General features: G+C 37.4%; 2 protein-coding genes across 2 annotated transcripts; both read left to right on the top strand.

The window, feature by feature from the left end:
* The first annotated feature begins 6,907 nt into the window (after positions 1–6,907).
* LOC145036363 (uncharacterized) lies at positions 6,908–9,753 on the top strand. Its single transcript, XM_078984809.1, has 6 exons — positions 6,908–6,959; positions 7,230–7,549; positions 7,705–8,164; positions 8,497–8,514; positions 8,725–9,216; positions 9,287–9,753. Exons 1-6 carry the CDS (start codon positions 6,908–6,910, stop codon positions 9,751–9,753), a joined length of 1,809 nt encoding a protein of 602 aa, XP_078840935.1.
* Positions 9,754–9,921: 168 nt separating this feature from the next.
* LOC145037788 (nitroreductase family protein) lies at positions 9,922–13,648 on the top strand. Its single transcript, XM_078986507.1, has 3 exons — positions 9,922–11,564; positions 12,569–12,758; positions 13,325–13,648. Exons 1-3 carry the CDS (start codon positions 10,023–10,025, stop codon positions 13,450–13,452), a joined length of 1,860 nt encoding a protein of 619 aa, XP_078842633.1. The 5' UTR covers positions 9,922–10,022; the 3' UTR covers positions 13,453–13,648.
* Positions 13,649–26,978: the final 13,330 nt, after the last annotated feature.

Genomic DNA, 26,978 nt, shown 5'->3' on the forward strand with positions numbered 1-26,978 from the left:
TCAGAGTAGTGTTAGTCCCTCTTTTGGTTTATAGTTGCATATCAATGTGTGGTTATACATTCTAGTTCACTATAAACAAAGCTCTGATACCAACCTGTCACACCCCCGAACCAGACGGCGGAAACGTCTGAGAGCTGTTGTGACTCAATTGAATACCATCACAGTGAATATACATGAAACATAACATCATTCATCACCATGCATCGAAATAGTACAACTAGTAGTGTTTACATTTAGTACATTGTTTCAAAACATTACATTCCCAAAAGTATATTGTTCAATACTAATTAAACAAACAACATGACATCACTGAATACATTTTTCCCTTCGATTTACCTGTTACCTGAGAATACAAGCATTTTGAAAAACGTCAACATATGAAATGTTGGTGAGTTCATAAGTAATGTTTGAAATAAAACGGTTTGTATTGTTTTGAAAAAAAAAAACCACCAGAAAATCCGATATTTTCTGAAACTAGTATCGTATAAAAAAAGTGTGAAGATCCGTAAGTATGCTTGTTTGTTTCTATAAATGTAAGAAAAATTGTTAGACTTGGTATGCATCTCGCAGGTGTATGTATTGAAAACCCTAGGAAAACCCGAAGTTTTCCTAATACTTCGAATTACGCGTTATATAATTTGTTATACCGTTACGACGTGTGTATTCGATAATTCCAGGTGTCATTGGATTAAATATGGTTTGTGAATCGTTATAAACACACATTAAGGAAAACGACTAGTTTACAACTATACAAACGATCCCTTAGGCATCGTCCGTATCAGTCACTTAATCCAACCACCCCGACTTCTCATAGCCCCACAACCAAGGAGAAGAGAGGGTGCGAAGCCCCTGATATTTCCATAGGTTGTTCAAGGCTATCGTGAATGCGAATGGCCCTAGGCCCGACTCGCATTGGTGAATTCTCGACTTAACTGGCAGTACCAAAGGACCCTTGGGGCCCAACAGCACAAAAGCCATTGAAAGTCCTCTTACAAGAAATTAGGTCATACAAGACCCAACGACATGTAAGCGAGTTACCTTTGGGCCTAAAGATCATGTCATTGGACTAGCTAGGCCCAACAAGCACGATTTGAAACTTTCGGGCCCCAAGATGGTGTATCGACGTCTGGTGAATTCTCACGTGTGTATTTACTTCTGGTGAATTTCAGCGTGTGTATTGACTTCTGGTGAGTTCCCGATTGTGTATTGAAGTTTCGTCGTGTATTAATTTTTGATTCGTTGTTGATTCGAGACCGAATCAATTCGTTTGATAACGATTTTGGTGTTGAAGGTGTATTATGCTTCGTCGGTAGTCGTGATACTAGTATTTTATCATAATGGATTTATTGTTTACAATATTAGGATTTTCTTTTTGCAGCCCCTTTCTTTTAGATAATTTACAATTTTGACCCTTTGTATAAAAGAATTTCTATTTTAGTCCTTAAACCATTTTTCTTGACATTTTAGTATCAAAACTTGTTGAAAAGGTGTTTTTTAGCTCAAATTTATTTGAAAAACAGCTTTAGTCCCACAAAATGAAGTTTTCTCGGCTGAAACCTCATTTTTTTGCAACTTTTACACTTTTGGCCCAAAATAGAAAATTTTTGCATCTTTGGTCCTTTTTAAATATGAAAAGCATTTTTAACCCTTGAAATGGACTTGGAGCACTAGTAGACCCCTGTTTTACAGAAAAATACAGTTTCAGCCCCTCAAATTTGAAAATCTCGTATATTGGGCTTTATTGGGCTAAAAAATCCATTTTTGGCCCATTATGCTTAATATTTTACATTTTAATCCCTCAGAAGAATATATTTCCAGAAAATACATTATTGAAACTGTTTTGACATATTTCAACCATCAGAATTTGTATCTTGTCATTTTGGGACCTTTAACTTTATATTTTTAACATTTTGAGTCCAATAATGAGTTTTTAGCCCAAAGAAGTTAATATTAAACAACTTGGTTATTTTTCTAGAAATGATTTGTATGTAGTAATGTAATTTATGCTAGTGTCATATAAACCAAAGTAAATCTCGGTTTTAAGGGCTTTTTGACTAGATCCAACATCATAATCACACAAAAACACAAATATAAACATAGAAATCACACAAGGCATACATATACACATAGATCTACACATTTGCTTGTATTTTCCACCCACAAAACTTATAAAACCAAAAAATAGGGGGTATGAAGCTCACCTTGAGTTGTAGTTTCGGTTTTAAAGAGAGAAAAGAAGAAAATTTCGATCCTAGCAAGTCTCCTTGGTAGATCTCGAGTTTAGTGACTTCTAAGGTGCATGATCACAAGTTGGAATAGATTTAGAAGAGATTTTTGATGAAATGAAGTAGCTAGATCATGGATTAGTCATCAACTTACCTTAGATGATGTGTTTGTGGGAAAAACCTCCTTGAAAAGCTCTTGATTCTCGAAATTTTTGAAGAAGGAGGGAGGAGATGTTCTTCAAGACTTAAAGAGAATGGAATGAATTTTTGTGAGTGTGTGTGTGTTGTGTTCGGCCGAGAGCAAGAGAGAGAGAAAGAAACAGACCTTGAGGTGATATGTGCATGGAAGTATGAGATAGGTTGCATGGAAAACCAACATGCAAAAATGAGGTCGCTATGAAAGTCAACTCTCCCTTTTTACATGGGCTTGGGTCGAAATTTGAAGAGAAAAAAAAAAGATTTTTGGGCTTTATTGCCCCTAAGACCATACTAGAGTTAAGTTGAATGATTGTTGGCCCTATAAAATATAAGTGTGATTTTTATGCTTTATTAGGCTAGATTAGGTTAATTATGGTCCATAATAGTTCATAATATTTAATTCATTTCATTCTAGGCCCAATATGGCCCAAAATGTTGAAATAAATGAAAGTGGGTCCAATTAGAGACCATTTAAGGGTTCTAAGCCCAAGATAGTCAAATTGGAAGTTTATTGGTCCATTAGGCCCAATAAGGAAGTCCTAGTCCAAAATGGACCTAAACAAGAACTTCTAGGGTTTCCAATTACTTGTTGACTATTTGAAATGCTTGTATGGTGTGCTTGATTGAAATTTTGTTGCCATGAAGTAAGCATCTTATATGCTCTTAAGTTTTTGATTCAACATTTTACTTGAGTGTTGTGATTACAAGACACAAAATTTCTAGTTGTGACATACCCCCCCCCCCCCTATGCAAAAATGGTTCCGCATAAAAGGATGCAAAAGTATGCTTTGTGGCAAGCAACAAAGATCTCGCCAGAGATCATGTCTCTGTTCTCATCCGACATTTATCGAGTTTTTGATTTTAAAAAAACTTGTGTTGTAGATTTGAACCATCATACATGTTCATTTGGGAATGGCTCAGTCTGGGTATAGTGTGTTGCAATGCTATTACAGAATCACGTTATTCGAACATTCATGAGTTAGTCGATATGGTTCAGATGTTTTACTGGGCTGGTGTGTTTTGGATCGTCTACCAGACATAAACCGTGCACCCTCTTACCCCTCCAGCTGAATGAGAAATACCAAACCCTTTTGATGGATGTTTTATTGCCTATGTAGTTGCAATTAATTATGTTAATCCATATTGATATTCCAAAAAGCAAGCAAACATTACATATTACATAGATTAAGTAATAAGTTTTACATAAACTTAGTTGATAACCATAAAAGCTTACAATGTGTACACAAAAATACAAAAAAATAATAAAATAAAAAGTTTCCAACTACAAGTTAACGTTATCTTCAAGTGCAAATTTTTGGTTTCAACCTTCTTTTTCGATCGAACTAAGTTACAGATTATCAACGAATTATTGTATTTTTCTTCATCAACCCAACAAATAAAACCAGACCGTGGTACCTAAAAAATTAATATCAAACACATAACGTATATTGTGTAAAATTAATATTAATTCAAAGTAAAAATAATGAAATGGTAACCATATACCTCTTTAGGATTTGTAACGGTCTTTGTACTAATGTTAATGAAAAACATTGTCATTTTAGATAACCTATCATTTCGTTTACATATTTAAGTTTCAAAAGTCATTACAATATTAAATTTTTATATTACATTTCCAGGATAACCGAACTTGCATCCGGTGCAAACTTGTTGTGTCTACATGATTTTCAAACAATTTCATGTAGGTCTTAATTAGGTTGAACCCACTATCAGTCATTTCAACTCGATCTTCTATTCTTGGACTTGTCGTATGTGTTTCTTTGATGATGTTCATTGTGGTCATAAATTGTCATATATCTTCAGACATGATAATGAGGAGCATTTTCATGTTATACAATGCTACTTTTCTCCGTTGCTCAAGTTGAAGGCGGTAATGAGGTTTACATTATTATCATTCATTGTTTCGCACGTTGATAATGATGAATCATTTCTAATGCAGTTGTGTCTACAAGATGACATTGCTTGTCTTCAAACTGTACTATATCATCTGCTATTGTCAACTCATCCTCATCAAGCGAGTCACTGGATGTTGGAGACTGAAAATAAAATATATTACCATACATATTAAAATATTACTTGCATAAATGTATGTAATAATAATAAAACCAAATTGCTTAAACATATCCATAACAATATATATATATATATATATATATATATATATATATATATATATATATATATATATATATGCGACAAGTCTATCATAACGTTTTGTCTGTACTTGCTCCGTGGACTACATGCTTCGTCAACGGACTTACGGTAAAATTCTGGATTTCCTACACTAACTATTTCCGTTCTAATAAAAACGATCCTAAACACACTCCAAGATATTTACATGAGATTCATACGACGATAGAACAAGACATAAAAAGGGGAAATTTCTGACTAAATCATCGTATTCCGAATTTGTTCATCGTATTCGAAACTATTCCGGAATACTTAAAGTTGTTTGTAAAATCAAATGTAAGTAACTTAAAAAGTAGAACCCACTTAGTTTGACGAATCTATGCTGAAAATTAGGTCCAAAATGCAGGTAGATCGATCTTCGGAATGGGAAAATCGAGAATGCGTATTTCGAATGTTTTCTATGTGGGACCTATATAATTACCATTGGGCTATGGTACTAGGTTTTAGCTGGGTTTTTCTGTACAGAATCGTCTATTCCGAACCAAATGGTTAGTTTTCAAAAAAAATTGCAAATTTAACCAAATATACTAATTATTTTGTTGAAAATAGCCAAAAAAAAATCCAAATTACAAAATTAGCCCTTAAAATCGCAGATGGATTAAATCATTATGTGATTTCGTATTTCCATTTGTGAACGTACAAATGCCTAAAGCATATTTGTGCTTTAAGCACTTGTACATTCGCAGATGGAACAGTCTGTGATTTTGTACATGTCATTTGCGATTTCGTAGCTATTTTGTATAAAAACATTTTTTTTCACTATCTTTTTTAGAGAAACTCTCTCTCTTTCCAACTACCGCCAGTTACAACGCAAACCAAATATTCATTCATTTTTTTAGAGACATTTTAAACAAAATTTTCAAAGAAATAACAACAAAAATGATAATTTTTTGAAAAAATTTATATATAATAATGTTGTTTCGTAGTCAAGCCCTATTAATTTTGTAGTCAAAATAATAAAAAAAAAAACAAAAAAATCACAAAATCGCAAGTAATAGAGAGAAAATCGCAAATGAACATAATCCATCTGCGATTTTAGGTTGGAAAAGCAGGTATATATACAACGAAAAAAAAAAAAAAAAAAAAAAAACTCCTGAGAATGTACAAATGGCTAAATCACGTATGTGTTTTAGCTACTTGTACGTTCGCAGATGACATGATGAAATCACAGATAAATTATACCCATCTGTGATTTTAGTGGCTAAAAATATAATTTTGATTTTTTTTTTTACTATTTTCCACAAAATAATTGTGTATTTTGTTAAATTTACAATTTTCTTTAAAAAAAATGGTTACTTTTGTTAACTATATAACTGTATTTGTGGTTGGATTATTAAATAAATAAACAAACTAAGGGCCTGTTTGATTTGAACTTACCGGGTCCAGTCAGGACTGACTGCTGACTGGGTCAGCAGTCGGATGTTTGTTTATGAGATAATATAGCTGATTCGGTCAGCCCATTCCACCCCCAATCCCCTTACTCGGTCAGTCAAAAAAAAAGTCTGACTGGAAAAAATTAGACACGCTTTGTTTTTTTTTTTTTTTTGCCCTTCTTGCCTCTAGCCTGCTTCCCCAATACGCCATGCCCTAGACAAACATCGATCTCCAACATTGTATCGCCTCTATCATCTACATCTTCTTCCACGACCTGCGCCATCTTCTTCCACGACCTGCGCCCTCTTCTCCGACGGCCAGAAATTTCCGGCGACGACTAGAACAATCCGGCGATAACCACAGCGCAGGTAATGTTTCTTCTTCATCTGTTTTTTTTTTTTTTTTTTTTTTTTTTTTTTTTTTTTGTTTCAGAAATCACGAAACCTTTCATGTTGGTTGTCAATTTACTGATTGAATTCTGAAATCAAAGTTTGTCCTTACTTCTTTCATTATTTTTTGATTAAATTAGATTGAAGGGTTAGCATATAATCAATTCATAATCTGTTTTTGTTTATGAAATCTGATTTCATAATGTGTTTTTGACAATTTGGTGTCCTTTACTTTCAAATATGTGTCTACTGCATTATGTATAGCACATTGGCACATGCTCTTACCATGCTTCCAACAATATGTATTCAAGAAAAGGGGAATTAAAACAAATACACATCTAAGCTAATAGACCCCTATAATTACCATGCTTACATAAATATATATTCAAAAAGAATGTATATACACATAATTAGTTAATTATTTGTAGATAATAATAATATTAAAAGATTGTTTGTATAAGTAATATGGTGTGCTCCTCTTTAGACATTACTTTCCTTGCTTGTATAAGTAATATGGCAGCAAGCAAATGTGCAATTGAGCAACCAACAAAGAATCCTAAAGATTGTTAAAGATTGTCGTATGCTTATAAAATCAATTCATAATGTGTTTTTGTTTATAAAAGATTGTTATATATTTATGAGATCAATTTTTTTTTGTATGAGGAAATCACATTTATGTGTTTTTATTTATAAAAGATTGTTTTATGTTGTTGAAAATATCATGAAATCACATTTTTGCTTGATTTATTTGTAAACATGTGTTATGTGGATGATTTATTTGTAAATGTGTGTTATGTGAATGATTTAGCTATTTTTTTTTTCTTTTTTAAAATAGACATGACGGATAAAAGATTTAGGGTTAGTTGGAAGTCGGGATTGGTGGACAAAACATTTTTGGAAGCGTGTGTCCAAGAATTAACAAGTAATGGCCGGGAGGGTAGTGGCCTAAAGGCAAGCTCATGGGTTGTGGTCGCAGAGAAATTGAAAACAGATCATAATTTTGTTGTCGACAAAAAACAAATGAAAAACCGATACGACTATTTAAAAGCAAAGTATGCGGTGTGGTTAAAACTTAAAAACAAAACCGGAAATATTTACAATCCCGTAAGAAATTCTTTTAACATGACTAATGAAGAATGGGAAGCTGAAGCAAAGGTATATATATATATATATATATATATATATATATATATATATATATATATATATATATATATATATATATATATATACACACATATTTTTTAAATTAGATTATTTTTTTTTACTACTTTAACAATATTTATTAAATTTTCAAACAACTGAACAAGTATGTAGATAAGCTGAGAAATGCACCCCTCCCTTGCCCTAATCTTTGTACCCAACTATTTGATGGGGCGACCTCGACCGGTGTTCACAGTTGGGGGCCATCTTCGACACTACCTCATCCTAATGAAACCTTCAGTGCACATGATTTTGAGGATACAGAGATGGAAGAGTCAGCACCTCATCCAGATACCCCAAGGTCAACCGTACCTCAACCTACTAGTGAGGAATCATCTGGGAGGACAAAAAACAAAGGGGGCAAGCAAAATGGTCCTAAAGAAACCACACTTGATGATGAGTTGAAAGAAGTTGGAAAAGAAATTATCAAGGCTGCACAAGCATTCACGGAAGCAAATAATCTTGACAAGGAGATGGATGCTTGTATGGCAAGGTTGACAAGCTTGGAGTGGGGAGAATATGATCCGAAATACACCACTGCTCTTATGTTATTTGCCGAAAGTGCTGGCAATAGGAAAATTTGGTTGCGCCTTAACTTGTCAACTTGTGAGTCGTGGGTAACAAATGCTGGAAGAAAGTTTGGATTAGTTGGTTAACTTTAGTATGTCATGGTTTATTGTTTGACTTTAGTATGTTTTGGTTCATTGTTTGACATTAGTATGTTATGGTTTGTTGTTTGACTTTAGTATGTTACGGTTTAGTTATGTTATGGATTGTTTTCTTAGATGCAGTTATGTTATATGAATTTATATGTTATGGAATGTTATGCTTTTAGTATTTACATGTTACGGCTTGTTATGTTATTGATTAAAATGTAATTTGTATTTGACATTTAACAGGACACATGGATAAAGAAGGTGACTTTCTATATTTTCTTATATTTTCGTGGTATTGGTTGATGTTGGTCCAACAAAGGCAAAGAATAATTAAAAGAATAAGAGCTAGTGAACAGGTAGCAAAGGGGTATGTGTATACGCAATATTTGATACACGGATGTCCTATACAATGTTTCGATATGATACGTCTTTCACAAGATGCTTTTGTATTATTATGCAATCACTTTACAGATAGAAATTGGTTGCAATCTAGTAGGAGGATAAGCGTTGAAGAGAAGATGGCTATGTTTTTACATGTTATAGGACATAATGAACGTTTTCGAGCCGTTAAAGAAAGATTTCATCACTCCACACAAACAATTCATCAATGTTTTCATGAGGTCTTACGTGCAATGATGTGTTTTGCACAAGAAATTATAGTACCAACCTCGTCTAATGCAACAAGAAATACATCAGAACGATATAGACGGCTAATGCAGATATTTCCAGGAGCAATAGGTGCACTAGATGGAACACTTGTACATGCAGTTGTGCCTGTTGATCAACAAACTCGTTATAGGGGAAGAAGAAAAGGTGAATGTTATCAAAATGTAATTGGAATTTGTAATTTTGATATGATATTCACCTTTGTATGGGCTGGATGGGAGGGCGTAGCACATGATTATAAAGTTTTGAAAGAAGTTGCATTTAACCCGACTTCTGGATTTCCATTCCCTCCACCAGGTTTGTAACTTTACTATACGTTTTTTTATCTTTTTTTTATTTATATGATCAAATTTTCATACATCTACAGATAAATACTACCTTTGTGATGCCGCATACACCAACACCCGTGGATTTATGACTCCCTACCGCAATACTAGGTATTGGTTAGCGGATTTTCGAAGAAACAGAGCTTTAACTAAGGAAGAAAGGTTCAATCATGCTCATGTGCAACTTAGAAATTACATTGAACGTGCTTATGGTGTATTGAAGGCGAGATTTCCAATTTTAAAACAAATGGCTCCTTATCCTTTTCCAATGCAAAGAGACATAGTCATTGCTTGTGTTGCGGTCCATAATTTTATAAGGAAATACGATATTGAAGATGAATTATTTACGACCTTTGAACAAAACACTATGGTTACTCTTAATGTGGGTGGTGGAGGAAATGAAGGTCAAAACATAGAAGGCATAGAATGGGGTTCAGAAGCCGTTGACTATATGACTACTTTGCGTGACCAGATTGGTAATCAGTTACTTTCAAATGGTTCACGTTAAATTGTGTACTTTTTTTATTATGTATGACAATTTGTATTTGAATTTTGTATTACATTTTGTATTTGATTTTAATTGATGTATGTTTAATTTGGATTTTATATGATAATTTGTGTATTTATAGTCAGAGCTTCTAACCGAGTTAGAAACTTTCTAACCGAGTTAGAAACTATCAACGAGCCTAAGCTTACCATGTTGGATGCTTATGCTTGAAATGTGGTAACCTTGATGTTGGCCATGGAACATACGAATAACTTCAGGTACTCATCAAAATGCAATCCTTCCACCGTAAATTCCACCATCCCCAATATCTCCTCCTCCGTTCCTCCACCACCTTCCTCCTCCCTTTCACCACCAATCTCAGTCACCCACAACCACCACGTTTCACCATGTCAGTTTCTACATCGTCCTTACAAGAAAACACAGAACAGTTGCTAAAACAAGTTCTAACTTATCACAAGCAAACCAAACATTCGTTCACAAACTACGCCAGAGGCCCCCGTGGCCTTGATTGGGACAACCAACCAAATCCTTTCCGCCGCTACATCTCCGCCCCTCTCTGCCCTCTCCTCCACCCTTCTAATTCCGACAGTTCCCCTCTTTACGATTCCCTGTTCAATTCTCTGCCTCCTCCAAAACCCATCTCGAAAACCACTATTTCTGAGTTCTTTTACGATTCCCTGGCGTTATCAGCTTGGAAATCAACTGGGTTTTCCACATGGTCGCTTAGAGTTAACCCTAGCAGTGGCAATTTACACCCAACCGAAGCTTACATCATATCCCCACCAATTGAATCCGTTTCCGATTCTTATTTCGTAGCTCACTACGCCCCAAAAGAGCATTCGTTGGAGATCAGGACTCAAATTCCATCTGGATTTTTCACCAATTTCTTCCCAAACGGTTCCTTTCTTATCGGTCTCTCTTCCATTTTCTGGCGGGAAGCTTGGAAGTACGGCGAGAGAGCTTTCAGGTACTGTAACCATGACGTTGGTCATGCCATTGCCGCCGTCTCAATGGCTGCCGCCGGTCAGGGGTGGGACGTGAAGTTGCTAGATGGATTGGGACATGACGAATTGAAGAAACTAATGGGGCTTGATGTTTATCCGGAGTTCAAAATTCCATCAACAACAGTGAAAGGTAAACTTAACGAGATTGAATTTGAACATCCTGATTGTTTGCTTCTTGTTTTTCCAAACGGAATTCAAGAAATCGATATAAATTATAAAGATTTAAGCTTGGCCATTTCAAAATTCTCCAAATTAGATTGGAAAGGAGAACCCAATTCACTTAGCAAAGAACACATATGTTGGGATATAATCTATAAAACATCCGAAGCCATAAAAAAGCCATTAACTACAGAGAAAAACTTCATTATCGAATCATTTCAAAAGAGTGGAAATTTAAGTGCGAATCCATACAATCCCTTAACTTTAAGAGAACTTGTTAGGAAACGTAGGAGTGCAGTTGATATGGATGGAGTTACATCAATAGAAAAAGAAAAATTCTATCAGATATTACTTCATTGTCTTCCTTCGGGTTTTCAAGAAGGGCAAAAACGTCAATTGGGATTACCATATCGAGCCATGGATTGGGACAGTGAAGTGCATTGTGTATTGTTTGTACATAGAGTAGTTGGTTTGGCAAAAGGGTTGTATTTTCTTGTTAGAAATGAAGAACACTTTGATGATCTTAAAAAGGCCACAAGATCTGATTTTAAGTGGGAAAAACCAGAAGGTTGTCCATTGGAGTTGCCTTTATATGAGCTTGGAAGAGCCGATTGCATGAAGCTTTCAAAACATCTTTCATGTCATCAGGTACCTGTCTTTTAATTTCACAGGATCAGCTAATCTGTTTTTTTTTTTTTTTTTTTTTTTTTTTTTTTTTTTTTTTTTTCTTCTTCTTATTTGGACATTGTAATTGAAAAATCTACTCAATTATGCTTTGTATTTCAATGATATTGATATAACTGGGTAGATATTACTAAGTAGAATGTTGTTATAGGTAGAAATGAATCTAGGATGCTACAATAAGCAAATAAATATAAAGCACGTTGCTATTTCTTGCTATAATAAACACTTGATCAGAATAATTAGGATTATGGCCTATAGTTAGACTGTTAGAGTGCATACATTGTAGTAAAACCCAAAATTTATGATCTTAATGCAAGAAATAGTAATGTACTTCAAGTTATTTGTTTATTGTAGCATCCTACTACCATGTTTTCTATTACAACATTATATTTTGAAAAATTTACCTTATCATAGCAATATCGTTCAAATAGAAACAAGTTTCACTGCGATAATTGTATGGTTTTTATAATGTAAAATGTAAAATGTCATTATAAGAAAAGGGTAGAAAGCACAAATCTATAATTGGGTAGATCTTCAAGTGCAATGCCTAAACAAGAAAGTGACTGAAAGTACAATGATCGAATAAAACAAAAATAAAAATAGGATAAACAAATATATGGAAGTACATTGCTATTTCTTGCTAATATCCCAAAAAAACATGTTTGCACCTAATTTTGTGCATACATGATACATTGAAGACGGTGACATCCACTTACATCACTATTAAAGTCGAGGCACGATATAGAAAAGCATAACTTGCTTTCACCGTTTATCAATTTAGCCACTTAAGTATTTTTTTTCGCTACAAAAATAGTGAAGCAGCTAAATCAATATAATGGTAAAAGTATGTTATGCTATTCTATATAATAATATAGATAAAGTATAATGGATTAATCAATATAGAAAATAGTTTAGTAGCTAAAAACAATAACAATGGTGGAAATTTGAAAATGAAGTTTGCGGTGTAGGATATAGCAAGTGATGGTTGTTTTAGTCTTGGTATGGTGGCACATCTTGAGCCAACTTTAAAGGACAAAGGCGTGTGGATGTATCCACGTTTGTTTTGGGAAACCGGAGTTCTTGGTCAAGTCTTGTATCTTGAAGCACATGCCATTGGGATTTCTGCAACTGGCATTGGTTGCTTCTTTGATGATCCCGGTATGCAACTCTTGCTCTTTCTTTCAACTACTCTACCATAATAGCAATATACTTATATACTTACCTATAATAGCAACATACTTCAATGTCTTTACAAATAATAGCAATTTTTTTTTGGTACTCATAATGGCAACATACTTACAAATTCTATAATTAACCTTTTGTAATTATCGATCCTAATAATATAGTCTTAGAGAAACAATGATTTTGTTTCCCGTTTAGTTTCAAGTACCTATAAAACAAAAATGTAGAAATTATGCGAATGGTGAATCTTGGATATTTATATTTGGGCAAATTGCATATTATAGCAACGGCAACATATGCTTTTTTAACCATAATAGCAACATACTTGTATATTTTTACCCATAATAGTATCGTACTTGCATTTTTTTTTACCGATCTAATTTCTTATATACCCATTATAACAACGTATTACATTTCTTTACCGATAACAATGTAATTTATTGTTTACCCGCAATAGCAACATTAGTATATTGCCATTATAAGTAAAAAAATAAAAAGAATGTACATTAATATTGCCTCACATCCATTTTGTTGATTTGCAGTGCATGATGTTCTTGGGTTAACGGGATCGAACTATCAAAGCCTTTATCATTTCACGGTTGGTGGTCCTGTCGTTGACAAGCGTATAATGAGCCTCCCCGCGTATCCGGGGCCCGTCAATGACACATAACATGTTCGGTTTACATAATCTCAACAACATTCTTTAGTTTTTGAAAGTAAGGAAATTGTCAGTTGAGTTCCAACATATTTATGAAGTGATCAGGAGCCCATTTTATGGATCGTTTGTAGATATAAATGCATGTAAAGTAATGCCCCAAATAAATGATTGACCTAACTCGGTAAACATTAACAATCTTCTTTCTATATCTGAGGTAGCGTTTGGTAATGGGACAAAATTGGATTGGACTGAATAGAACATAACTAAAATTGATTTTTAATACAGTGTTTGGGATAATAAGAACACAATAGAACAAAATGATAAAATTACTATATTATACTTAAAACTTATCTAATCTTTTTTACATTTTGTTTTTAAGATCTTTTTATAATATAATTTTGTTGTTAAGATATTTTTATAATATAATAACTTATATGTGATATCATATTCAATAATTTATTAAGATCCTTTCATAATACTAGACGTGTGTCGTGCGGCGGTGATAAATAGATTTCTTAGCGAATAGTTTCATACGGATAAATATTTATTAGATTTTATTATTAGTTATTATATAATAAAAAATTATTATTTTTAAATAAAATATGTATGTTTATACCTTATGTTTATATCGTCTGTTTATACTAAAAATGCAAATTAATTAATATTGATGTTTAGTTTAAGAAATATAAATTATTTTATGGACATGAGTTTATTATTTTAAATTTTCAATTTGCTCCAAATTGAATTTATTAATTATTTTCTTTAGTTCAAATCTTCAAAGTTTTCATAAGTATTTATGAATTATTTATGTATAATTGATTTGTATAAAAAAAAAACTTTATAACTTATATCTGTTAAAATTTAAGATATGACTAATATGTTTTATTATATAATAATATGAGATCATTTCGGTTTTAAGATCTGTTTTATAATATAATAACTTGTATGTGATATCAGATTCAATAATTTATTAAGATCGCTTTTATAATATAATTTCGTTTTTAAGATCATTTTACTATATAATAACTCGTACGTGATATCAGATTCAATAATTTATTAGATATCATTGATAAATGTGAAATTCTAGGTGGAGTTTGACATATCCTAATTCCTAAACCCCATTTCTTAAAATCTTTTTGCATATTTAACAATAACAATAATCAAATTGAAGCCTTGGGGAGTACATCGATGCCGATCAGGATGCAAATCAAAAGAAAAAAAATTAAAGTATTTATGAAGAGAGGACAAAGATTGTTGACTCATATCTTAAGAGATACCAGGTATAGATTAAGAACAACGAGAAACAAATCACCAAAAATAAAAAATAAAAATAAAAAAAAAAACAAAAAAAAAAACAGAGTATGACGAAAATGGGAAGTAACAGTGGATCAGAAGAGGAAGAAAAACGTATCGGTGGGAAGAGAAGCATATATATATATATATATATATATATATATATATATATATATATATATATATATATATATATATATATATATATAGAGAGAGAGAGAGAGAGAGGGAGGGAGGGAAGGAGAGAGAGAGAGAGAGAGAGAGAGAGAGAGAGAGAGAGGAAAGGACAAGAGAGGAAGGTGAAGCTTCATTGGAGAAGGAATTGTGTTCACTGGAATGTTGATGGGGAAGATGATTCAGGAGGTGAAGACAATTAAAAGAGCAACCCATGGACTTCTGTGCCATTGTAACATTTGTTCTACTTGTTCCACTATGTTCCATGTTTCTGAGTGAGACTAAAAATCAATGATTTAGTCCTATTTGACTTGGTCAAAGTTTTATATTGACTTTGTTCCAATCATACCAAACATTATCTGGAAACATTTGTTTACTAGGCCACGATCGAAGAAGGGGGAAAATGACTTAGGAGGGTAACTACTTTTTATCTGTGTTCATATATTGGCAACTTCTTTATTTGTATATAAGAAAGCAACTAACTTGTTTTAACTGTTTAAATTATACCAATATTACCGACTAACCTCCATTTTACCCGATAACGCAAATTAACTCATTTAAAAGAAAGGGAAAAGAAATTACATGGCATATGACGTATCTATTACACCCTTTGTCCGGAATCGACTTCACTTAATTAGGTGAATCGACCTCATTTAATGAGGGTTCTTTAAAAATACTCCCAAATCCTTCCCCAAATCATTCCCGGTTACTTAATTTTTCTCAGAATTCACTCGATCGAAGTAGTAGGAACTAAAGTTGGGACTTGAAATCGTCAACTATAGACACTACAATGGAATCACCTAACAGTACGTATCTCACTATAGATTTTCACTACAACAACATGTTTGCACCAAACCCGTTAGTGTACTTAGACCCTATGAGAATGTCAGTTCGTGATGTGGATTTTGGTGGCATGGAGTATAGAGAATTTATGTTGTGGGTTTCAAAGCTGACAAGATGAAGTTGTGATAACTTGTACTATTGTAGTACTCATGAAAGATTGCTAGAGGGTATTAGAAGAATCGACAACGATGATAATTATTTTGAGTTTATTGAAGATGCTTACATGGCTAAGAACGAGCTAAGGATGAATGTGTACATTAACCACCAAAACAAACCTATTCTTGATTGGGTCGATAAGGAGATATTAACAGGTGATAAGGTGTTTGAGTTGATAGAAGATGATGATACATAGTCACAATTTTCAGATATACTGGAATGTGAGCATGAACCTGATGAAGGGGTGCATATGTTTGACAAAGCAGTTGATGATGAATTTTTGAACAAGTTGTGTGGTAAACCCATTCTTAATAGTAATCAAGAAGAAGTAAATGATGATGCTGCTGATGATGATGATGAAGTTAGTGATGAAGATGATGAGGTTATGTTCCCTATCTTTGATGAGAATCAAGAATGGGATAAAATGGTCCCAGTTTTAGGTATGAAGTTTTCCAACCCTCTTGAATTGAAGTTGTGTCTAACCAACTATGCCGTCAAGAATGGGTATTATTTATGGTTTGAAAAAAAATGATCATCAAAAGATGTTGGCAAAATGTTGTAAACATAAGAAAATAAGAAGAATAAGAGTAGTCCCTTTAGGTTGTGGGCAACCTGGATGAAGAATGGGAGGTCTTTTCAAATTAAGTCCTTAATTGATAGGCATAATTATGCAAGAGTATTCAAATTTAGGTCCACTGTAAGATACAAATTGATTGGAACTCATTTCATGAATGAGATATTATAGAAACCAACGATGAGCATTAAGAAATCGAAAGCTCAGGTCGGTAAAAGGTTTAACCTGATAGCAAATGTTGGACAATGCAGAAATGCTAGGAAATATGCATTTCAGCAGATAGAAGGTACTTAGATTATTATAGCCCAAAATCAAATAATAATTAGCGGGGTGTTGGTTTCGGGAAGCCAAATGACATGATGTAGAGTTTCGATGGTTAGAGTGTAATTTCTGGATTTGTTTTGCAAAAGATTCTCAAAGTGGAGGGCCATTTGGTAACATAAGGACTTAATATGAAAGAACCTTGGATGTTGAGGGCTACTTTGTAAATTAGCCTAATCTTGAAAATAAATCGGGAAGGAGGGACCAAAGGTGTTCTTTGGACACAAAGTTTGTGTGATCAGGTATTAAACCCGTCACCATGCATCGACCACAAACCCTAACCCTAGGTACACTATGCAGCTGCCACCCTCTCCACCGTTGTCCCTCCATCTGCCACCACCCCTTGTTCTTCCGATCTTCGGCGTTGCTAACCCCCCTCCCCTTCTGTCTAGTCGCAAACCACCATTATTGGAGTCTTCGAGCACCACCACCACAGCCCATGCCGACTGTGACATCATGAATGGCCGTAGAAAACCCCACCAAGAGCAAAGGCGCCACTGTTACATCACTCTTTCTGGTAATGGTGTCGCCCCTTACCTATTCATCTCACTCTTCTGGTTCCTTACTCCACTGTTAACCGTCACTACCCATTTTCGTTAAAGACCAAGTTGTCGCCGGGAATACCCTTCTTCCACCATGAAATGGTGGCTGAGATCGTAGACTTGTGAAGTTGTTGCGTGTGTGTTGCTGTAACAAGGTGAAGACACAGGCACGTGAGTTTTCTGATGAGAGCAAGTCGTGAAGGACCACCATGGCGTCCAACCATTGTGGTTGCCACCGTCAACACTGTTTCTGCCGCCACCGAACGCCGCCAGGTAGGTGGTTGGGTCCTTTTTGCAAACAAGACATGTGTGTATGTGTTTTTATTATAGTGAAGTGGTGTTTAGGTGTTTATTTCGCCGGAAAAGTCACCACCACCACCGTGAGGTGGTGGCTACCACCATCTACCACCGCCGGCCACCACAAGGGTGCCTATGTGTGTGTTTATCCATTAGTGTGTGTGTGTTTGTTTTTGGGTTAAATCATAGTAAATTGTAATTGGTGAATAGTGTAATAAAGAAAACTCATAACCACCACCAGCTGCCGTGTTGGGTGGCGGTGTGCTTTTGCTTGTGCTTAGTTGATTTTGAGATGCTTGGACAAAATGGACTAGAACCATAACCACCATCGTGAGGTAGTGGTCGTCGCCATGAGCCGTCATTAACCACCACTACCCGAGGTGGTAATGGGTGGTGCCCGACTAATGAAACCTTAGTGGGCCTAATGAAACCCTAATGGGCCCAATGAAGCGCTAATTGACCTAAAAGCCCAATCATGTTACTAATAGGCTAGTATTAGGTTGGAAACCCTAATTAGGGCTTGGAAAACCGTAATGTCATGAAACCCTAATTTTGGGGATTTATCGGGACCCGCACTTGAATTAATTACTAAAATAAAAATGTTAATTAATAATCATTTGCAAATTAACCCAAGGCAATATTGGACTTAATGGATTAAGTCATTAATGGGTTAAGTAAGAACACTTAACCCTAATCGTCATTTCATGTGAAAACCCTAATTTCACTTGGGCCTTCAATTGGGCCTTCCTATTGGGCTTTGACAATTTGACTATTGATGGGCTATCCAAGAACAAGTAAACAGACCAAAATAATTGGATGAGATTTAGGATAAGGCCCATGTAAAGGACTTGGGCCTAATTTGGAAAATTGGGCCATAACTGGGCCTTAATGATTATGTGATATTGGGCCAATGGAATACCAAGAGTTTGAACTAAAATAATTGGATGGGCCTTTAGGAAAGACCATGTAGAGGTATGGGCCCAATTTGAAAAACTGGGCTTTGGCCCATTACTTGACTTTTAGGCCTTAGACTATAAGTTGGGCCTTGGGCTTGAATCAAGCTAGGTTGGGAGTAAAGTATCTTTTTCCCCCAAGAATGGACTTATGGTTATGTATTGGAACCCAAATATTAATTGGGTTTTATTTTGATGATTGATAGCTTGGGAATCTGTCAACCAGTAGTTGGAGTTTATCCGCAGGATATCAGCAGTGTGAGGTGAGTTATCCTCACTATAATAAGGGGTCGAAGGCACCAATTCCAACCCATTGGATCTGATATCCTAGCAGTTGGTATTATGTTGAGTATGAGTTAGTTATGCATGCTAGTTACTACGCCAATTTGGTAGATCTGTAGGACTACATGTGTTATTTCCGAATTTTCTATATATGCATTAGTCATGTTATATGTCGATATTTTGTGAGGGATAGGTTGAGGTTGTACTCCTCCGTGCGGTCACCAACAAACCCTAAAGTATTTCGGATATGAGCTGTGTGTCGGGCAGGGCATGCCAGACTCATACCGAGGACTCAGGAGCATTCCAAATACTATAACATCCTGAAATTCAGGTACAATCATTTAGTCCTTATTCCTTTTCAAGTTTTCAAGATTAGTCCCTAAAGTAATGCTTTAGCTGATGAGTACGCTGGGTGTACTAAGGAGTACAATGCGCGTACTCATGCGCTTAAGTTAGATGTGGACCCGCCTAGGTACGTTGGGCGTACCCAAGATTACGCTGGGCATAGCGGGCCTAGATACAAACCCTAATTGTGGCTTGTGGACTATAAAAGGAATGTGTTGGTCATATCTCCAGCCACCATTCCTCAGAGAGAAACCCTAAGAGAGTGATATTTTCATTCCAAGCTAGTGTGTGAGGATTATTGAGCTAAAAGTACCTTTGTGTGTTAGAGGAGAAGAAGAGGAGGCTCTTGTGGAGGCTAGAAGTTGGAATGCAAACTTGGATCTGAATTCTACAGAAGAAGAAGCTTCATTTGGAGGTAAAAAGCTCAAAGCTTTCCTTGTTATTATTGATTTGTGCTTCATGCACCAATTATTAAGGGTTTTTGGTCCCAAGGTGGAGACTTTATGAGCAAAAGGTCTCCATCAGCTTAGATCTACTCTATTCCAGAGTATCATGAGTTGTGGGCTCATAAAAATCAAATCTTGAACGTGAATAGTGATCCATGCATGAGATCTAGACATTATTAGGAAAGAGGAAAGGTGTTAGAGTGATTAAGGACCTTTACAGCCATGCAAAGGCTTAAAGGCTTCGACTTTACGGATTAAGAGACCTTTGGTAAGTCAGATCTAAAGTATGAGTATTTGTCTTAACCGATTAACACCCAAAAATCAAAGGAGCATGAAACTGGGATTTACGCGGGGCGTAATCCCAGTACGCGCAGTGTAAGGGTCGCGTTCCCCTGTTTCTGTGACGTCACCGGGTACGCCAAGCGTACAGATTTGGTATGCGCAGCGTAACCCGAAGGGTTGAATTTTATTGACTTTTAGGGTTTAGTCATTGATTGGATCTTTGAGCCAAAAGAGGGGTAACATGGTCTTTTACCCTTCTGGGAGAACCTAGAGAGGGATTAGTCTAGCCTTGAGAGTTATATTGACTAAGAGAAATTATTCCATGTGATTAGGTGGAGGCTAGACTAGTATTACCGAGTCCGAGATTTACTGAGTTACCCGAGGTGAGTTTTCTCACTATACTGTACCTGGAAGGGTACCTATGTGTGACCGGAAGGTCTTATATGCTATAAGATGTATGTGCTATATGTTGTTATGTGATATGTATGTGTTATGTATGTTATGTATGATAAGGACTGGAAGGTCAATATGACATGGACCGAAGGGTCAGGAGGTTACGAACCGGAAGGACGATAAGGGTAGGACCGGAAGGTCTTCCGGGATTCGGGATGGAAGTCCCCTGAGACACTTGGATTGGAAGGTCCCATAGATTTATGGCCTGGAAAGGTGTATGTGTTGTATGTGGTATTTTGGGGAACTCACTAAACATTTATGATTACCGTGTTATGTGTTATGTGTTTCAAGTTCTAGCGAGGATCGCGGGAAGGCACCGGCGTGATCTGTTCACACTCATGGAGTTCATGTTTTGAGATTTTGGGATTTATATTGTTATGATAACATTGGATACATTATGTTTTGATATTATCTTGTGAATGAACGTATGTTTTAAAAATGAAAAATTGTTTTGAAAATTCACGTCGTTACAAGTTGGTATCAGAGCCTTGGTTCGAGGGATTTGGGTGCATCTTTGGGTGTATTTGAACTCAAAGTGATGATTTGAGAAAAAATTTCATAAAATAAACAATTTTTCTAAGAAGTAAAAGAATTTGAGAAAAGCAGAAAGAAGGAGTGTGTACGATCAGCCAGCGCCCGAAAGGTGATTTCCCAAAATACCCTTACATTATGTGTTATGAGATATGTTATGCTAAAGTAGGCTAGGTATTCATATTAGGACTAGAGTGGCCTGATTTGTGATGCCTTATCCTAGGAAGATTTCTGCTGCTATAAGATGCTTGAGAGTGAGTAGGTAGTAGTGTGGTGCTTATGAGAGGCCTACCGAAGGGTAGCCTATGCTAGCGAGATGTAGAGTACTTGTGATCTGGGATCCAAGGAGGAGGACTTGGGGTGAATATTGATGCGGTGTGGACGGTAGTATAGGGCCCGTACTACTGAAGACACCGGATCAGTGCGCAGTCCAAGTAAGAATCCTTTGGATACTAGGGAACAAGTAGGTTGAGTTATCGACAGTGAGTATGCTCGAGCGAGTCTCTAATATTTTCATGTTGTGTTTCAGAGACATCATGGTTGGGACACACCACAGACCTGAGACGAGCGGTGTGAGTGACGAGGAGCTTCGTCAGATGATTCACGATGAGGTGGTAGCGGCGATTCGATTCGAGATTCCGGAGATGTTTGGGTCTTTCAAGACCACAATGATTGAGACTTTTGATGAGCGGTACAGAGCGATTACTGAGGCTGCGGCTGCTGCAGCTACCGCACCTGTGGCTTCTGCTAGACCTCAGGGAGGTGACTCGTTGTTGTTTCGGTAGTTCAGCAACACGAAGCCACCAGATTTTGACGTGGTGCAGGATCCGATCGTTGCGATGAGATGGATTTCTGATATCGAGGGATACTTCTACACGTGTTCATGTCCGGAGCATATGAGGGTACGGTTCGCGCTGAACCAGCTTCGCTTGGGTGCGAAGGACTGGTGGAAGTTCGTGACAGCGAACTTCACTCTTGCAGAGCTTTCAGAGGTGACCTGGGAGAGGTTTACCACCATGTTCAGAGACGAGTATGTTCCCCTGGTGGAGACTGAAAGATTGGCCCAAGAGTTTCGACCCTCAAGCAGGGTATTGATTATGTTATTGTGGTTACCAGGAAATTTCATGAGAGGGAAATGTTGTATCCTGATCAGGTGTCTACCGAGCAGGCATGTATGAGTCATTATTTGGGCATACTAAGGAGGGATATTTGGGAGTTCGTAGTGAACTCGACTTACCGGACATTTGCTGAGCTCCAGGAAAATTCCCGGAAGAGGGAGATTGAGTTAGAGACTCAGGCTAGGGAGGAGGCCGAGTCTTAGGGGAAGTATCGGCAGCCGGTACAGTCTCAGCCGGCAGCCAAGCGGGCAAAGGCCGCCGATTTGAGATCCGGAGGCCAGAAGGGCTGCACTTACGGGAAGTGCGGCAAGGGACATGGTGGGGTTTGTCGATCGGGTGCTTGCTACAAATGTGGCAAGGAGGGACATATAGCCAAGGATTGCCCCATGGGATTCATGGTTTGCTTTCATTGCAACCAGACGGGCCATCGGAAGGCCGAGTGTCCACAACTGCTATAGGGGTCAGCACAGGGGTCTGCACAGGTTATTGAGGAACGGCCAGTGAAGGCCAAGGCACCAAAAGCTTGTGGGAGAGCTTTCCAGTTGACAACGGAGGAGGTCCGCGCAGTGCTCGACGTCGTGGATGGTACATATTCTTTCATATGCTAAGTAATGATATGGTGTGTATTTTATGATATGCATAGGTACTTTTCTTGTGAACTTTGTATCTTCTTTAGTGTTATTTGACTAGGGTGCGAGTCGGTCATTTGTTTCTTTAGCGTTTAGTCGGCACATCATTATCCGACGAGAGGCGTTAAGTCGACCTCTATGAGTTTCTATAGTTGACGAGCAAGTGGTGTATGCTACGGATATGATTCGAGGATGTGTACTCGAGATTTTCCGTGTTGAGTTTCCGATAGATCTGGTCCCGATTGCGACGGGGGATGTGTGTGTCATAGTGGGCATGGATTGGTTGAGCCGATTTGGGGCAGTTATAGACTGCGAGCGACAGTTGGTGACGATACGAGACCCTATTGGGGGAGTACTTACAGTGTACGATGAGGGTACCCGATGTGGGTCAGCATTTTGCTCGGCTGCCAAAGTGAGACAGAGTTTACAGCAAGGCTGCAGTTGGTTTGTAGCTTATGTGATGGATACGCGAGTGGCCATTGGGAGGCTAAGTTCGATTGATGATGTTTCGATAGTGCGCGAGTTCCTAGATGTCTTTCCCGAGGAGTTTTCGGGTGTGCCTCCCGAGAGGCAGGTAGAGTTCCGCATCGATTTGGTTCTGGGGGCAATGCCTATCGCCAAAGCGCCTTATCACCTTGCGCTGCCAGAGATGCATGAGTTATCGTTGTAGCTTCAAGAGCTAGGGGAAGGGGTTTATTAGACCGAGTAGCTCACCATGGGGAGCACCGATCCTTTTTATCAAGAAAAAGGATGGTTCACACCGGATGTGAATTGACTACCAGGAATTGAACAAGTTGACGGTCAAGAACCGTTACCGATTAACGAGGATCGGCAATCTGTTCGATCAGTTGCAGGGAGCGTCTTGGTTCTCCAAGATAGAATTGAGGTATGGATATCATCAGATGATAGTGTGGGATGAAAATATCCAGAAGATGGCGTTCAGAACTCGTTACGGGCATTACGAGTTCGTGGTGATGCCTTTTGGGCTCACCAATGCACCGACAGTGTTCATGGATCTCATAAACAGGGTGTGCATGCCCATGCTGGATCGATCGGTAATCGTATTCATCAATGATATTTTGGTATATTCAAGATCTAGAGAGCAGCATGAGGAGAACCTGAGAGAGATTTTCGGGGTATTGAGGTCGGAGAGGCTTTTTGCCAAATTCTCCAAGTGTGATTTTTGGTTACGAGAGGTCCAGTACTTAGGACACCTCGTTAACCAGAATGGGATATTGGTCGACCTGGCCAAAATTGAGGCGGTTATGAGGTGGCAGGTGTCGAGATCACCCACTGAGATTAGGAGTTTTCTGTTGGAATAGTGTCTAAGGCTATAACTATATCCGGTTGTACGTGGTCCTTTTTGGTTGCCTTCACCATAGCAACTTGATGGATGATTTGTTAAGAGAGAGTAAATATTATAAGGAATAATATATGGCTATTTGATTAATATAAGTCATAAATTAATTGGTATTAATTTGGTGACTTAAAGAGATTAATTAAATAAGAGGGTATAAACTGTCAATTGTTTGATAGTTACACTTTAGACTGTAAATCCTTATCCTAGATAGGATGGACAATTTCTAGGGCTTGGATAAGCCAAAATCGTCCATAGGGTTATCTATGGAATGGATTTGGATAGCCTTAAGAGAAGATTATCCAATTAGGGTTTAAGTGGTAATCCTTAAGGAGTCTACAAGTATAAATAGACCCTAGGGGTGAGGGAATTCGACACACAACCTAAAGCAAGGAACCTCTGGCCGAATTCCTCCCCTCTCCTCTCTCCTAAATCATCTTGCTTGCTATTGGTGTTTGTAAGCCATTAGAGGAGTGACATTTGTGACTCTAGAAGCTCCAAGACAAACAAGATCAACAAGGAACTCAAAGGTATGATTTTAGATCTGTTTCATCATTGTTATTTAACCTAATTAGCTATTAGAAGTCTTGGATTCAAAGCATGTTTAATTAGAAAGCCTAGATCCGAGCAATAGGGTTTTTGCATGCGCACATAGGAAAGTTCTTATGGCTAAAACCCATCATTTTCTAGGATTGGCCGACTACTATCGTAGATTTATCAAGGATTTCTCCATGATCATCATGCCTCTCACCAGGTTGACCCGGAAGGGTGTTGTTTTTTTGGCAGGTCCAGAGCAGTAGACCTCGTTTGAGACACTTCACCAGAGATTATGCGAAACCCAGATGTTAGCCCTCCCAGAAGGGATGGAACGAAAGTACATAGGAAAGTTGCTACTCCCGCCGAAATCACTGCCTTTGAAACTCATGAGCGAGATGCAACGAAAGTACATTGCATCATGATCGCCACCATGAACTCCGAATTCCAAAAGTCCTACGAGGACATGTATCCATACGAGATGCATCAAGACTTGTTGGAGAGATATCACCAAAACGCGAGAGAAGAGCGTTACGATATTTTCACTAACATGATCTCCGCTAAGATGGGTCATGGATAATCTCTTACCGTGCACCTGCAAAAGATGCAAAGGTATGTCGACCGCCTTCGCAAGTTAAATATTGACTTCGGCGAAGACTTGGCAATCGACATGGTGCTTCACTCCTTGCCTCCGATATACAACCAATTTAGGATGACCTACCACATGAACAAAGAGGAGGTCACCCTAAGCAAACTCCAAGGTCTCTTGAGGGTTGCTGAGAGCAACTTCAAGGACAAGTCTGTTGCACCAACTCCCAATCCATCCGCTGCTCCTGTCTTGGCTATTGGTCAAGGGAAGGGAAAGAAGAGGAAAGCTTCATCGAATAACTATCGAAAGGTGAAAGCCCGAGATGGTTCCTCTTCTAGTGGGACCAAAGTTGATCCCTCTAAGCCCTGTTCCAACCCAAGGGAGGCAGAGTGCCACCACTGCCACAAGATAGGACATTGGAAGAGAAGCTGCCCGGATTACCTGCAAGCCATCAAGGAAGGAAAGATCAAGCCATCTTTCGCAGGTATATACACAATCAAATCTAACGATTCTAATCATGCTATTTCTTGGGTTCTTGATACCGGTTGCGGTTATCACATTTGTTCTAATGTGTAGGGACTAAAAAGAAGTAGGGATGTGGAGCAAGGAAGGATCAATCTAATCATGGGGAACAGAAGATCGTCGCCTGTGACCAAGATTGGAGTGTATTCTTTAGTGCTTAGGAATAGTTTAGTTTTAGATTTGAACAATTGTTGCTATTCGCCAGAAATGGCTAGAAACATCATTTCATTTCATGGTTTATATAGACAAGGATTTAGATTTTCTTTTAATAATGAGAATGGTTCTATTTTGGCTTATCTAAATGGTGTGTTTTACTTTGAAGCTATACCATGTAATGGAATATATGAAACTGTTATGATTGTTGATAACTTAGGAAATGATGTTTTGAATATTGATTCTTCCACTAGTATGGATAAAGCATCCTTGTGGCATTGTCGTCTTGGACATGTCAACAAGAAACGCATAGCCCAACTCCAAAAGGATGGAGTGTTGGAGTCATTCGACCTTAGGGAAGATGACACATGTGAGTCTTGTTTACTTGGAAAGATGACTAAGTCACCCTTCACGAGTACTTGTGAAAGGGGTGAGGGGCTATTGGACCTAATACATACCGATGTATGTGGACCCTTTAGATCAACCACGAAGGATGGGAACCGCTTCTATGTGACTTTTACCGATGACTATAGTAGATATGGGTATATCTACTTAATCAAGCAAAAGTCAAAAACTTTTGAAAAGTTCAAAGAGTTCAAGAATGAGGTGGAGAATCAATTGGGCTGGAAAATCAAGATGCTTCGATCCGATCGAGGAGGAGAGTACCTAAGTCTTGAATTCCACGATTATCTCAAGGAGTGTGGAATAGTTTCGCAATTGACGCCTCCTAGGACACCGCAGTTGAATGGTGTGGCAGAAAGGCGTAATCGAACCTTATTGGATATGGTTCGCTCTATGATGAGTCGTGCTTCACTACCTATCTTCTTTTGGGGGTATGCCTTAGAGACTGCCACGCATATCCTTAACCGAGTCCCAACTAAGAAGGTTGCCAAAACACCTCACGAGATGTGGACAGGGAAAGCTCCCTCGTTGGCACATATCAAGGTTTGGGGTTGCGAGGCTTTCGTAAGACGAGATACTCACGAAAAGCTTGAACCTCGAAGTGAGCGATGTATTTTCATCGGCTACCCGTAAACTTCCTTTGGATATCTCTTCTATAGACCGAAAGACAATGTTGTCTTTGTTGCGAGGAGAGGAGTTTTCCGAGAGCGAGAACTCATAAGCCAAGGAGACAGTGGGAGGC

Source organism: Lactuca saligna, chromosome 3 (genome assembly GCF_052625555.1).
Source record: "Lactuca saligna cultivar CGN05327 chromosome 3, ASM5262555v1, whole genome shotgun sequence".
Classification (NCBI taxonomy): domain Eukaryota; kingdom Viridiplantae; phylum Streptophyta; class Magnoliopsida; order Asterales; family Asteraceae; genus Lactuca; species Lactuca saligna.

Bases quoted from the DNA above. Each gene is read 5' to 3' on its own strand.
- LOC145036363 (XM_078984809.1), top strand. From the start codon at position 6,908: ATGGCAGCAAGCAAATGTGCAATTGAGCAACCAACAAAGAATCCTAAA. The intron at 6,960-7,229 runs GTTAAAGATTGT...TTTTTAAAATAG, and splicing joins AACAAAGAATCCTAAAGATT to ACATGACGGATAAAAGATTT. The intron at 9,217-9,286 runs GTTTGTAACTTT...ATACATCTACAG, and splicing joins ATTTCCATTCCCTCCACCAG to ATAAATACTACCTTTGTGAT.
- LOC145037788 (XM_078986507.1), top strand. From the start codon at position 10,023: ATGCAATCCTTCCACCGTAAATTCCACCATCCCCAATATCTCCTCCTC. The intron at 11,565-12,568 runs GTACCTGTCTTT...TTTGCGGTGTAG, and splicing joins AACATCTTTCATGTCATCAG to GATATAGCAAGTGATGGTTG. The intron at 12,759-13,324 runs GTATGCAACTCT...GTTGATTTGCAG, and splicing joins TTGCTTCTTTGATGATCCCG to TGCATGATGTTCTTGGGTTA.